Source organism: Trichomycterus rosablanca, chromosome 4 (genome assembly GCF_030014385.1).
Source record: "Trichomycterus rosablanca isolate fTriRos1 chromosome 4, fTriRos1.hap1, whole genome shotgun sequence".
Lineage (NCBI taxonomy): Eukaryota > Metazoa > Chordata > Actinopteri > Siluriformes > Trichomycteridae > Trichomycterus > Trichomycterus rosablanca.
Genome location: NC_085991.1, coordinates 52,188,159 through 52,201,405, shown reverse-complemented (window position 1 = coordinate 52,201,405; position 13,247 = coordinate 52,188,159). Strand labels below are relative to the sequence as shown.

Here is a 13,247-nt window from a genome sequence, read left to right as displayed (position 1 = left end):
AGTTATTTGGAGATGGTTCGGATTTAGTGGTGGAGAATTGTCAGGTGAGCAGCAGAATAATGTATTCTGTAGAGAATGCTGAAAACAAGTCCAGACAATAGGTTCCAGCTCAGTGTACCTTTGGTCATTCGTTTTTCACTTCAAATCCCAAAGTTGACAAACAAGAAAACGAGTCGTTATTTGTTTCAAAAACCAATATTGGAAAACGGAAATAAACAAACACAAGCGCATGCACGCGCTGTTTACTTTATATATAAACAATTATACTGGATGATCGCCCGACGTCCGAGACTCATTTATTCATCTTATCACAAATAAACCTGTTAAATAATAATAAAGTGCATAAAGCAGAACGCTGAATAAAATGCATTAAATGTTGTAATAGTTGCACAGTAACATGAAGGATTAGTTCTGCCTGTATTACAGAACTGAGTTCTATACGGTAAAAAAAAAAAATTAATGTAAATGTTAATGTTGAGGCGACTGATGTAAAACCATGTATAAAGTCCAAACATGTGGGGGTGGGGTGGGGTGGGGGGGGGGGGGGTGTTAGAAAACAACAAACTTTTTCTAAGAATAGTTTTTTTGTTTTATTTTTTTTTTAAAAAGTCCCACATGTTTGGACTTTATACATTGTTTTACATCAGTCGCCCCACACACACACACACACACACACACACACACACACACACACACACACACACACACATATATATATATATATATATATATATATGGACACAGAACAAATAATATTAATATTTAACCTGGATACATTAGCATAGTTAGCCAATTTTGGTAGTCTTGGTAGTCTTTTGGTAGCAGTAAATCAAAATACAGCATCCTTACACTAAATCAAGACACCCAGAAAATAACAGCTGGAGTCCAAGAGGTTTGAGTCAGTAACAGTTTTGTACATTATTACGTTTCTCCACAATTAAACAAAATGAGGTTTAAACTCAGCTCCCCAGTTGTTTGGAGTTGTTTGGCACCATTAAACCCAATTTAAATCAGTTTTGTACAGAAAATGATTTGAGATCAGAAAAAGGTAAAAGACTGGATTTTATTTTTCCATAAAATCAAAGTAAATATAGATAAAATACAGAATAATAAGTGATTCTGCTAAAATCTGGAAATTGCAGATATTGCACTCTTTTTATCTATTTAAAAATGAGGGGAAAAATCCAACCTTTAATTAAAGTATTTTTTACTAATAATTGCAGCACAAATTGCTGTATTACGTAAAAATAATGACTTCTTGATAAGTGATTTTCTTGTTGTGGTTCAGTGTGTTACAGTCTCATTAAATTAAGTGTTATGATAAATGAAACCATATAAAAAAGTACCTATACCAAACCTCAACAACCAGACCAAACACAATATAAGATGCAAATCAAGCATTTATTTAGATATTTTACATTGCCATCAGCATGAAGTTAAGTAATTACAAACACAATAAGGATAAACTATGAATTCGGACCAGAACATAACAGGGGTGAGCAAAGATCAACACAACAAATGAAACAGCTAAATTAGGAAAACAAAGAAAACCAAGTACAATGCTAAACCTAACTCCATAAATGAATAATTAGAGATCATAACAGTAAAACAAAATGGCACTCACCCACTACAACATAAGGTCCAACTAATCACTTAAACAAATGCACTACAAAACATAATCAAACAATTGGTTTGGCAGAAGTGAAACAACAGGTGAACAGCCCACAGTCTTTCCAAATCTGCCTCTTCTTCATGTCCTCAAGGTAGCTCTTTTATCTCTGGAGCACCCCCCCTCAAAGCCAATCAGAAGTGCTATGGAAAACCTGGAAATTAAAGACAGGGAGAGACAGAACAAAAGGAAACTTAAACTAACGACCTCTATGGTCGTAACAAGTGTCAGATAAAGCTATTTAACCCGTTTTTACTCATCTTTACAAGGGGGTCCAGTAATTATTGAGGTGACTGTAGCTCCCAGTATATTCAGATAAGCTCAAAATGCCCCGCCCCCACATACTGATGTAAAAAAAATAAAAAAACATGTTCCACTCAGTAACTTGCATAAAGTTGGGATCCATCAGTTGTTAATATTTACTTTTTCACACATGGGCAGTTAGTGTTGGATAATTTTTTTCTTTATTTAATGATCAGTTTGTCTTTTATTTTTCACAGCTCTGTATAAATGGTGCTTAATAATTCTTAAAAATGTCTTCAAATGATTCACTTTTAAAAGAAAATGCAGGCATAAATGTATCACTGCCTCACATGAGATTCTAAAATCACTCAAACAGTTTAATGTTACACTTTCATGTAAATTTTATATTTAATTTGTTGAATCTGACAGTTTCACTTTCGATCCTGGACAAACCCAAAACCCCGGGTAGAGGGGCTGAGTGAACGTGGTCTGAACTCTGTGGAGGAGCTTCATTGTGTCAGAGACGCTGTAGAAGGACAGAGTTCCTGCTCTGTAATCCACATACACTCCTATTCTAGAGGAACTTGGCATTATGGGTATTTCAGTTGTTTTGTTATTGTGCAGGAATAAAAATCTGGATGGAGAACATAACAACCTCCAGGACTGATCGTTATATCCAAACACACACTCATAACCACGTCCCTTCCTGCTGATGCTTTTATATGACACCGCAATATAAACCCCATCATTCCCACTCCACTCAACTTCCAAGTAACAGCGTCCACTCACACTCTCTCTACACAGAACCTGGAGGAAATAATCAAATCTATCTGGATGATCAGGATACGACTGTTCTGATGAACCACAGGTCGCCACTTTGTTCTCCTCAGATGGACTGAGACGTTTATTTACTGTGTTTGGATCCAGTGTGAACCGACAGAAATCTAGAGAGGAAACAACATAAACCAATTAACATAGAAGAGAGTGTGTGTGAGTGTGTGTGAGATGTCTGTGCAGGGTCGTGAGTCACACACTACACTAACACACACTGGCACACCACCTACACACACCAACACACCACTAACACACACCTACACATTAGCTACACACACCAACACACCACTAACACACACCTACACATTTTCTACACACACCAACACACCACTAACACACATTGACACACCACCTACACACACCAATACACCACCTACACACCCCTAAGACACATCGACACACCACTAACACACACGACACTCCACTACAGACATCGACACACCACTAACACACAGCAACACCTACACACACCGACAAACCACCTACACACACGACACACCACTACAGACATCGACACACCTGACACACCACCAACACACCCCGACACACCACCTACACACAGACACACCACTAACACACACCGACACACAATTAACATACACACCACTAACACACACCGACACACCACTAACACACACCACCTAACCACTAACACACCATCTACACACACCGACACTCACACACACCTACACACACTGACACATGACTAACACACACCTACACACCACTAACAGACACCTATACACCACCTACACACCACTTTTGGTTAATTTTGGTTGTTATTTTCTATTTTATTTTGTTTTCTAAATCTGTAAATAAGCTTTGGCCATACAAATGTCTATATTATTCATGCCAATAAGGCTTCATTTGAATTTGTAAGTGTGTGTGTGAGAGCATGTAGGAGCAAAGGACAGTTTTAAAATAATCATTTAAATAATCTGATTTAATAATTCCACTATTAAAAGCAGACTGAGCACAAATAAAATCCATGGGAAAATCACAAGGTAAAATCAACAGTAACTAAGAGGGATATAAAGCCTCATCTCTCATATATCTCTCATACCAATATAAAAACCCTCAATCACCCGTAAGCTTTATGGAATTACATTTACATTTTCAGTATTTAGCAGACGCTTTTATCCAAAGCGTCTTACAGTTATGACTGAACACAATTTTTGAGCAATTAAGGGTTAAGGGCCCAACAGTGGCAACTCAGTGTTGGTGGGGCTTGAACCAGCAACCTTTTGATTACTAGTCCAGTACCTTAACCACTGAGCTATCACTGCCCTATAATGTTCTGTGGAGCTTTTAAAAGACATGGGTCCTATTACTCCTGCAATGAAGCTAAAACAGCATTTTGCAATGAAAACATGTGACTAACAGTCAGTCATGGTGGCGATAGTGTGATGGTGTTGGAATTTTGCTGCTTCAGGGCTGAAAAATATCTGGTCATCAGTTCATAATTTAAAGATCAAACACTTGCGTAATACAAAAAACCAACAATTCAATGAAACCAAAAATAAAATTTTTGTCAAAATGACTGAAAAAACAGTTTAGATTTTAGATAGAACTGATCAAATCTGGATTTGAACCCAATTGAGGTGCTGTAGCATCTGAAAAAGTAAAGTGTAACAATTATGTAAAAACAGAGGTAACTGGGGGGTGCAAATACTTTTTCACAGGCCTGTTTATGTTTGTGAGAAACTTACATTGTAGAAAATCTTCTCTGGTTTGAGGTGGAAGGATCTGAACTTCCTTCACTGCAGAAAGAGTTACAGAACAATCACTAATCACAGTAAATAAATATTAACATCAAAAAGTGTCATGTGTATGGTCAGTAAGAAGTTGCATGTTCTCCCAGTGTTTGTCTAAAGTCTGAGTAATTGACCAAGTGTGAGTGTGTGTCACAATGCAGTGTGTATTCCTACCTTTTAAGCAGTATTTCATTTAACCCTGGACTAGCTATGACCTTAACTAGTTTATGGTAAATGAGTAAATAAAATGTTGTTAGATGTAAAAAGTTCATGTTGGTAAATTTGTATGTTTTGTTTGATATTTGAGTACCGAGCATTTTGGAGACAATGGAACATCGAGGGCTTTAACTCACCTTCATCCGGTATCTTCTTAAACTGCTCTTCCAAGAATTCTTCTACTTTCTCTCTCAGCTGAGATACAGACTTTGTAACTTCATCAAATGAGAGGAAAGAACTGATTGTGATGACGGGTGATTCTGCAGATCTAGCAGGAGCTGAGAGAGACTGGAAACTCTACATCCAGATAAATAATGTTCACAGAGAAACAAGTCAGTAAAAGATTAAATAAAGAGAAGTGAGAGAATATTGAAAGCAGCCTAATGTTGACCTGAAATGAGCAACACATTCAAGATAATGAACATCTATCTCACCCACAGCTCCATCTGGCCAAATAGGGTGGCTGCCCACAAAAAAGCCCTGTTATTTCCCTACCTGTCGACCAGAGCCATTAACACTGAATCTTATCTGTGGCAAGTTTTTTACTATTTCTTATTTTAATGTTACTGTCATCACATTTATCACATTCTAAGTATATTATATATTATTACTCGGATTGGTGCACTAATAATGTTATATAACAATTCCTCACACCTAATAATAAAATCACCCACCTCTCCACCACTGTAGTTTTAGTGCTGTTACCTGGAGGAAATGGATGGGATCCTCTGTGTGTGAAAGCTCCTCCAGTTCAGCATCTTTCTTCTTCAGATCTACAATCTCCTCCTCCAACTGCTTCAGGACTTTTTCAACTTGACTGACTACAGCTTTCTCTCGATCTCTGATCAGTTCTTTCACCTCAGAGCATCTTCTGTTAATTGAGTTGATGAGTTCAGTACAGATCTTCTCAGTGTTCTCCACTGCTGTCTGTGCAGAGCTCTTTTAGAAGATTCAGAGAGAGGAAACGTTTCTCACTCAGATATTCAGAAGTCAACAGTCAGAAGTCAGAAACATTTAAAACAAGTTAGGGATCTAATCATAGAGAAGCATATAAAACACCTCAAAGCATGAGTAATCATAAAGAAACTGACAGTATTAAAACTACAGCCACACTGCCAAGGTCAGGCTCCCCTATTAACTTAATTAAAATTCCAAAAGTAAAAAATCTGAAGTACTATTACTCCAGGAGTCATTCTACTTGTCTTGGAGAATTAAGTGACTGTACATGGTGTTCATGGATTTAGACATGTTGCCAGTATAACCACATGCTGAGGAATTAAAAATGTTACTTTAAAAACACCCCAATTTGTTAGGCTCTGTGGCGTCAGGGGAATCTGCCATCTCTCCCTGATGCCACAGGCCTTACAGAGCAGTAAACGAGCTGGCTTGATATACCTGGCCAGCTCGTTAGGTGCGAACGCGCTGCAGCTGTGCCTCCCCTTATTTAAGGGCAAGGCACAAAGCTCCAGGGGTCGCACCTTCTGCGTTTGTTGGCCATTTTCCCTTTTCTTTCTTTCAGTTTGTTTGGCACTGCGGTGCCCTTTTATGTTTGTTTATTTTAATTCTAGGTTGTGCCGCCGCACTGTGCCGCCGCCGCCGTGCCGCCGCCACCGGGCCACCGCTATTGGGCCGCCACCAGGACGCCGCCGCCGAGCCGCCGCCGCCTCCGTGCCGCCGCCATTGTGCCGCCGCCGGTGAGCCGCCGCCGCCGTGCCGTCGCCGCCTGGTCGCCGCCATTAGGTCGCCAACAGGTCGCCGCCGCCGAGCCGCCGCCGCCATGCCGCCGCCACCTTGATATTCATTAGGACGCCCAGAGGAACGCGACCCCCTCCCAGCGCAAAGCGCTGGTGACAGCGTCGCGTTACGCCCTCTGGAGCGCTGTTAATAAACGGCCACTTCCCAGCCACTCTGGCTGGTGACAGCGCCGTTACATTTAGTCGTTTAAGTCCGCAATTAAATCACACCCGGTAGCTGGCATGGCACTGACCAGCATAAACCGCTGGAGAGCGCCGTGCCACTTATCTACCGGCGGTGTTACCCCCCTTCTCCGGCCAACAGCGCGAGGTTTCCCACCTCGCGAACCCGGTCGCTTCGCCTCTTTAGTGCTGGGAGCGGTTTTGCTTTCAGCGTTGCTGTGGCAGCGTGCTTAAGCTCCCAGCCAGGAGGTGAGCGACCAGGGTTCGCGCCTCGCGCTTCCCCTTTATGTTTTTTCCTTGTTTCTGTCAGCCTGGCGTCTCCGGCTGCCTTCGGGATTCCCTGAAGTGTTTTTTGTTCTTGTTATTTCTTTATTTTATTGTATATTATCTTTATTATTTGTAAAATAAAACCTTTTAATTTAAAATTCTCTGCATCCTTGGGTCCTTCCCCCCACCTCATAACAGCAAGGTGCGACCATTCCAGGACCCAGCAGAGGACCCCGTTCTCTCCCAAAAATTTTTTTGGGGGGGCACTCCCCCAGTGGCTTTCAGCCACTGGTGGGGACGGGACCGCCGGCTGGAGACCTCGGGAGAGGTCTCCTTAAGGAGGGGGTACTGTTAGGCTCTGTGGCGTCAGGGGAATCTGCCATCTCTCCCTGATGCCACAGGCCTTACAGAGCAGTAAACGAGCTGGCTTGATATACCTGGCCAGCTCGTTAGGTGCGAACGCGCTGCAGCTGTGCCTCCCCTTATTTAAGGGCAAGGCACAAAGCTCCAGGGGTCGCACCTTCTGCGTTTGTTGGCCATTTTCCCTTTTCTTTCTTTCAGTTTGTTTGGCACTGCGGTGCCCTTTTATGTTTGTTTATTTTAATTCTAGGTTGTGCCGCCGCACTGTGCCGCCGCCGCCGTGCCGCCGCCACCGGGCCACCGCTATTGGGCCGCCACCAGGACGCCGCCGCCGAGCCGCCGCCGCCGCCTCCGTGCCGCCGCCATTGTGCCGCCGCCGGTGAGCCGCCGCCGCCGTGCCGTCGCCGCCTGGTCGCCGCCATTAGGTCGCCAACAGGTCGCCGCCGCCGAGCCGCCGCCGCCGTGCCGCCGCCACCTTGATATTCATTAGGACGCCCAGAGGAACGCGACCCCCTCCCAGCGCAAAGCGCTGGTGACAGCGTCGCGTTACGCCCTCTGGAGCGCTGTTAATAAACGGCCACTTCCCAGCCACTCTGGCTGGTGACAGCGCCGTTACATTTAGTCGTTTAAGTCCGCAATTAAATCACACCCGGTAGCTGGCATGGCACTGACCAGCATAAACCGCTGGAGAGCGCCGTGCCACTTATCTACCGGCGGTGTTACCCCCCTTCTCCGGCCAACAGCGCGAGGTTTCCCACCTCGCGAACCCGGTCGCTTCGCCTCTTTAGTGCTGGGAGCGGTTTTGCTTTCAGCGTTGCTGTGGCAGCGTGCTTAAGCTCCCAGCCAGGAGGTGAGCGACCAGGGTTCGCGCCTCGCGCTTCCCCTTTTTCCCCTTTATGTTTTTTCCTTGTTTCTTTCAGCCTGGCGTCTCCGGCTGCCTTCGGGATTCCCTGAAGTGTTTTTTGTTCTTGTTATTTCTTTATTTTATTGTATATTATCTTTATTATTTGTAAAATAAAACCTTTTAATTTAAAATTCTCTGCATCCTTGGGTCCTTCCCCCCACCTCATAACACAATTAAATGGCAGGCATCTTTGTGGACTAAAGAGACTAATAAAATGAATACATTAAATAGTTATTTCTAAATTATGTATGTGTATTAATTATTTTAATACTGTAAAATGTACTGGTGGTAGCACACTGTTTCAGAAATTATTTTCAGCAGCAGAAAAATCCCGCCCAGGACGGGTAAAATAAATACAAAGATCTCTCTACCAGAAATCTTACAAAGAAAACAGTTTAAGTGTATTAACCTATGCAAAATTGGATTGGTTTATAATTAAGTACATTTATTTTCATGAGTCATGATCTTATGACCCTATATATAGAGTATATTAAACACCATCAATTACCAACTAATCAGGCAGAATTCGAGGAATTTTGTTAATTTATGCTCAAAAAATTGTTTTGATAATTTGTTACCCAAAATATCAAAAACTATGTCAAAGCTGTATGTAAGATCTGGTTTAAAAATGACTCTACCAATTAGAAAAACAAAATAAATTATTTACAGAGAACATAAGTGTCTGGTCAAAAATGATGATTAAAAATGTTTCTGGTCATATTGACACAAATTCCAAGCTGAAACAGTTGTAAAAATATGTTGTTATACACTGCAGTGTTTGGTTTAATATAGAGGAGTCTGACTGATCCTGAGAACTTTTTGTTTATTTAATTTACCTTGTGAGACTCCACAGCGTTTATCAGCTCATAAAGTTTCTTTTCTCTGTTTTGGATTTTCTTCTGAAATTTTTTCTGGATCTTCAGCAGCTGCTTCTATACAAAATAATAATTCAGAATTTACTTGTATTGTGTACCAGCACCACACAAACAATGTCAGTGTAAATGCTAATCTAAAGCTAATCTGTGATGCTTTCATTTTTGTTATTTGTATTATTAATATTTGATGAATACAGAAAACTTCTCTGATACCAAAAGCACAGAAATCAGAACATCATGTGTGTAGAAAGTCAATGTACAGTAGATGTTAGGTGTACCTGATGACATGATGAATAAGTGTCTGCACAAGTTAAATGTACCTAATAAACTGTACAGTGCGAGACTATAAAAACATTATTTTAATTTAGTTCTGCTTGAGTAAAATGTTTGTAATATAGCAGTAATCACAATCTAGTTGTTACTTGTTAAAGAGAGCTGTATAATATTTTACCTGTTTCTCAGTTCTTTCTGCTGCAGCTGATATTGTATCATGTCCTTTATGATCATCCATGGTACACAACATGCAGATACACTGCTGATCAGTACGACAGTAAACCTCCAGCAGTTTATCATGCTGAGAGCAGATCTGCTCCTGGAGACGTCTGGAGGCTTTAACCAGCTTGTGCTTCTTAAAAGCAGGAGATTCATAGTGGGGCTGGAGGTGAGTTTCACAGTAAGAGGCCAAACACACCAGACAGGATTTAACAGCTTTGTATTTTCTCCCAGTGCAGGAATCACATCCCACATCTTCAGCTCCAGTAGGAAGTGGAACTTTGGATTTTCTCTTCCTCAGGTTCTCCACAACTTCAGCCAGAACAATGTTTTTACTCACAGCAGGTCTTGGAGTGAAGGTTTCTCTACACTGTGGACAGCTGTATGATTCCTTATCATCCTCCTGATCCCAGCAGTTGTTGATACACACCATACAGCAGGGCCGGAGTGGGCCCCTTTTTCAGCCCAGGAGTTTCATGCCCAAACCCGGCCCACTTTTCCCATGGAGGAGGAATTTGAATAAATAAAACAGCAGCTAGCTCTTACAATGCCTTTTTATTGGGTATAAATTCAGGTATATGTTGGTTAGTTAACAGAAAACACTTCACTTAAACATGTTTAATTCAACAATCAGATAAAGATTTAAAAGGTAAAAAAAAATTGATAAAGATGAAAACGTATTTACATTTGTACAGGAGCAATAAGTTGAAATAAAAATAATTTGAAATTAAAATTGCATTTGTTCTCCCAACAGAGAGGTGCTCTATTGTTAGGTTTACACTAAACTCTTAAGTAGCTTCACTACACACATATTTAGTAGGCTACCTACAGCATTAAAAGCCTTCTAAGCAGTGCACTGGTTTCTGTAACTTTATTAATAACGGTGTGATTGTCTGTAGACATGAGAATTTTCTTCTGTGTACATTAACATGAAGGCCTCCAAGAGTTCCTGTTTACCTATTTCATTTGGGCTGATTTTAATGCATTTTCAGCATTCTGAATATCTGGGTACTGGGTATCATTTAGAATCTATCCATCACATCTGTTAGTTTTTTAGTTAATTTTTATCCTCTCTACCTGTCTCTGTAGTCCTGGCCTCTCCATGCCTACTCAGTTCACCAGCAGGATCAGACTGGCTTATTTGCTGCTCTGAGGCTAAAAAAACCCCATTCCATTAAGGGTTAGCCTATTTTGCTGAATAACATAACATGCTTGAAGTTTTCTTTTTTTTTTTTTAAGCCTATATTATTATGGTGTAAAATTGATAGTGATTTAGGCTATTTCTCTCCATTTGTTAAAATAAATTGGGACATCTTTCTGAATGTTTGAACAATTTAACACATATCATGTATATTCTCTACGTTATATTTTACATTAGAAATAACTACCTTAGTTTACATAACTTTGTTAGACTATCCTCTACCTGTCCCTTCAGTAGTCAATAGCTTATCATCAGAAGGTTATCATCAGTACAGTAGCGTCGGAACAAAAACATTCCATTAATGAGTTAGGCTATTTAATATTGTGGCGCCGGCGAGCAGAAAGGATAGCGTCAGGGGCCGCGAGTGAGCTGCCTTTGGCAGTTCATTCAGTGGTTTAGGGACAGACACCCATTCATACACACATACATTCATACAACAGACAAACATATAAGCTACTTACCCAACCCTCACCGCAGCCACCCCACTCCCAACAACGGGATACACGGCTACGGTGAGCTTAGACACCACTGCCGCAAGGCTTTCTGGGTAAAGCCTGTGCCGACGCTACAATATATTACACTTCAAATTATGTTTATTATTTTCAGCTTGAAACTGGATATTTGTGATTAACGGTGTGTATTAGGTTCTACAAAATCCACTGACTGATGGTTTGCGCTATTTTGTTTACTTTTACCGGCGCTCCAGAAAAGACGACTCGTGGGCCAAACCAACTGAAACATTTGGGAGGGGAGAATTCCCTCAGATGGTAGAACCCATCTGATCTACTGTGCTGTATGGGCTGCGCACAGTGCGCAGATGAATGGAGAATCAATGAAAGAAAAAGATTAGATAAGTGACAAATTAGTGTCAGAATTATTTTTCCCATCCAACCGGCCCAAACTCGGGATTGACATGAGCCGGCCCATCGGGAATCCTCCCGAATCTCCCGATTAGCCACTCCGGGCCTGCCATACAGTAACTGTGTCCACATGGAATAGCAACTGGATCCTTTAGTGTTTCCAGACAGACTGGACAGCAAAACTGATCCTGAGTCACTGAATTTTTTGCCTGAGCCATTTTCTGCATGTAAACAAAAACACCAGTAAACACAGCAAGTCATTTACAGCAGCTCAGACTTCCTGGTTTAGTTTGTGAGCATAATGTTCAAAGTTTAAAATAAATCAACAATTCTAACTACATAAAGTAACAATAAACCATAACAAACAGAACTGATATAAACTCACCTGCAATCAGAAACTCAAATTACCAACAAAACTACAAACACAGACATGAAACAGATCTGCACTCGGACCGAACAGGATCAGATCAGTTTCACTTTCATTTCTGCTGAATTAAAGGTGGAAGGAGAGAGAGAGAGAGAGAGAGAGAGAGAGAGAGAGAGAATGACAACATAAAGTTTTTTTTATTTTTACCATCTGGTCAAGGTCGCGGTGGATCTGTCTTGGTAAACCTGGATGCAATTCAGGAATACACGCTGGACAGAGTGCTAGTGATCTGAACCACACCATTTATTATTCAGTTTTGTTTAAAATAATAGACAAACACATATTACAACCACAACCCCAGATCAAAAAAAGTTGGGACAGTATAGGAAATGCAGTGCGTCTTACATTTACTTTGACTTTATTGAATACAGAATTAACCCAGAATATTTCACGTTTTATTGGTTTAACTTTATATCAGTTGTTAATATACATTCATCTCTGCAACAGGCCTGCAACATGGTCCAAAAATCCATGGTCCTTCTCACAACACCTAAGAGATATTTTGGCCCAAGGATACCAAACAATTAAGTGTTTCAGGTGTTATTTAGTCCCATTCACCCTGCAAACATATCTGAAGTACTGAATTGTACAAAAGAGTGACCAGTGGGGATATATAATGTGCTGACCAATACTGTTATACCCACTAGGTGCCTTTTTCCCTTTTAACAGATTAACATGGACGAGACTAAAAGTGCCATGACATAGTGCAAGGTGTAAAACTACATTCTTTTTATGAACAAGCAGAATTTACCTGAGTTATGTTTTAAATGTCACATCTATTAACCAGTACATTTACATTTACATTTTCAGCATTTAGCAGACGCTCTTATCCAGAGTGACTTACAGAAGTGCTTCCATAGTGAACATTTCATTTCTCAAGTTTAGGTAAACAACAGTCAAAAAACACAAATCTGCTAAAAACCTGGTTTTTTTTTTGGTTTTTTTTGGAAATGGAAAAGAATGGAACAAAATGTTAGTAAATAAGTACAAGTCAGCTTAAGTGCTTAATAAAAAGGTGTGTTATAACAGTAGGTGTAAATAAAAAGGTGTGTTATAACAAACCAATAGGTTATAACAGATTCATCTGAAGGTGCTCAGGTTGTGCAGCAGGGAACGGAGCAAAGTCAAGTCATGTCAAATGTATTTGTATGGCGCTTTACAATAGACATCGTCTCAAAGCAACTTTACAGCATCCAGGACCTTGAGAGGAACTCAGCAGGGACCTCCAT

At 40.7% G+C, this 13,247-nt stretch overlaps 1 protein-coding gene across 1 annotated transcript; it reads right to left on the bottom strand.

The window, feature by feature from the left end:
* Window positions 1-1,750: 1,750 nt before the first annotated feature.
* On the bottom strand, window positions 1,751-11,809 carry LOC134312004 (tripartite motif-containing protein 16-like). Its single transcript, XM_062993652.1, has 8 exons — window positions 11,700-11,809; window positions 9,490-9,958; window positions 9,000-9,095; window positions 5,422-5,655; window positions 4,854-5,013; window positions 4,456-4,506; window positions 2,340-2,856; window positions 1,751-1,823 (listed from the first exon to the last, which is right to left on the bottom strand). The coding sequence occupies exons 1-8, from the start codon at window positions 11,807-11,809 to the stop codon at window positions 1,751-1,753; spliced, it is 1,710 nt and encodes a 569-aa protein (XP_062849722.1).
* Window positions 11,810-13,247: the final 1,438 nt, after the last annotated feature.

Coding starts and splice junctions, on each gene's coding strand:
- LOC134312004 (XM_062993652.1), bottom strand. CDS start 11,809: ATGGCTCAGGCAAAAAATTCAGTGACTCAGGATCAGTTTTGCTGTCCA. Junction 5,014..5,421: donor ATCCCATCCATTTCCTCCAG/GTAACAGCACTA, acceptor ATCTGGATGTAG/AGTTTCCAGTCTCTCTCAGC. Junction 2,857..4,455: donor CAGAGAAGATTTTCTACAAT/GTAAGTTTCTCA, acceptor TTTCCTCTCTAG/ATTTCTGTCGGTTCACACTG.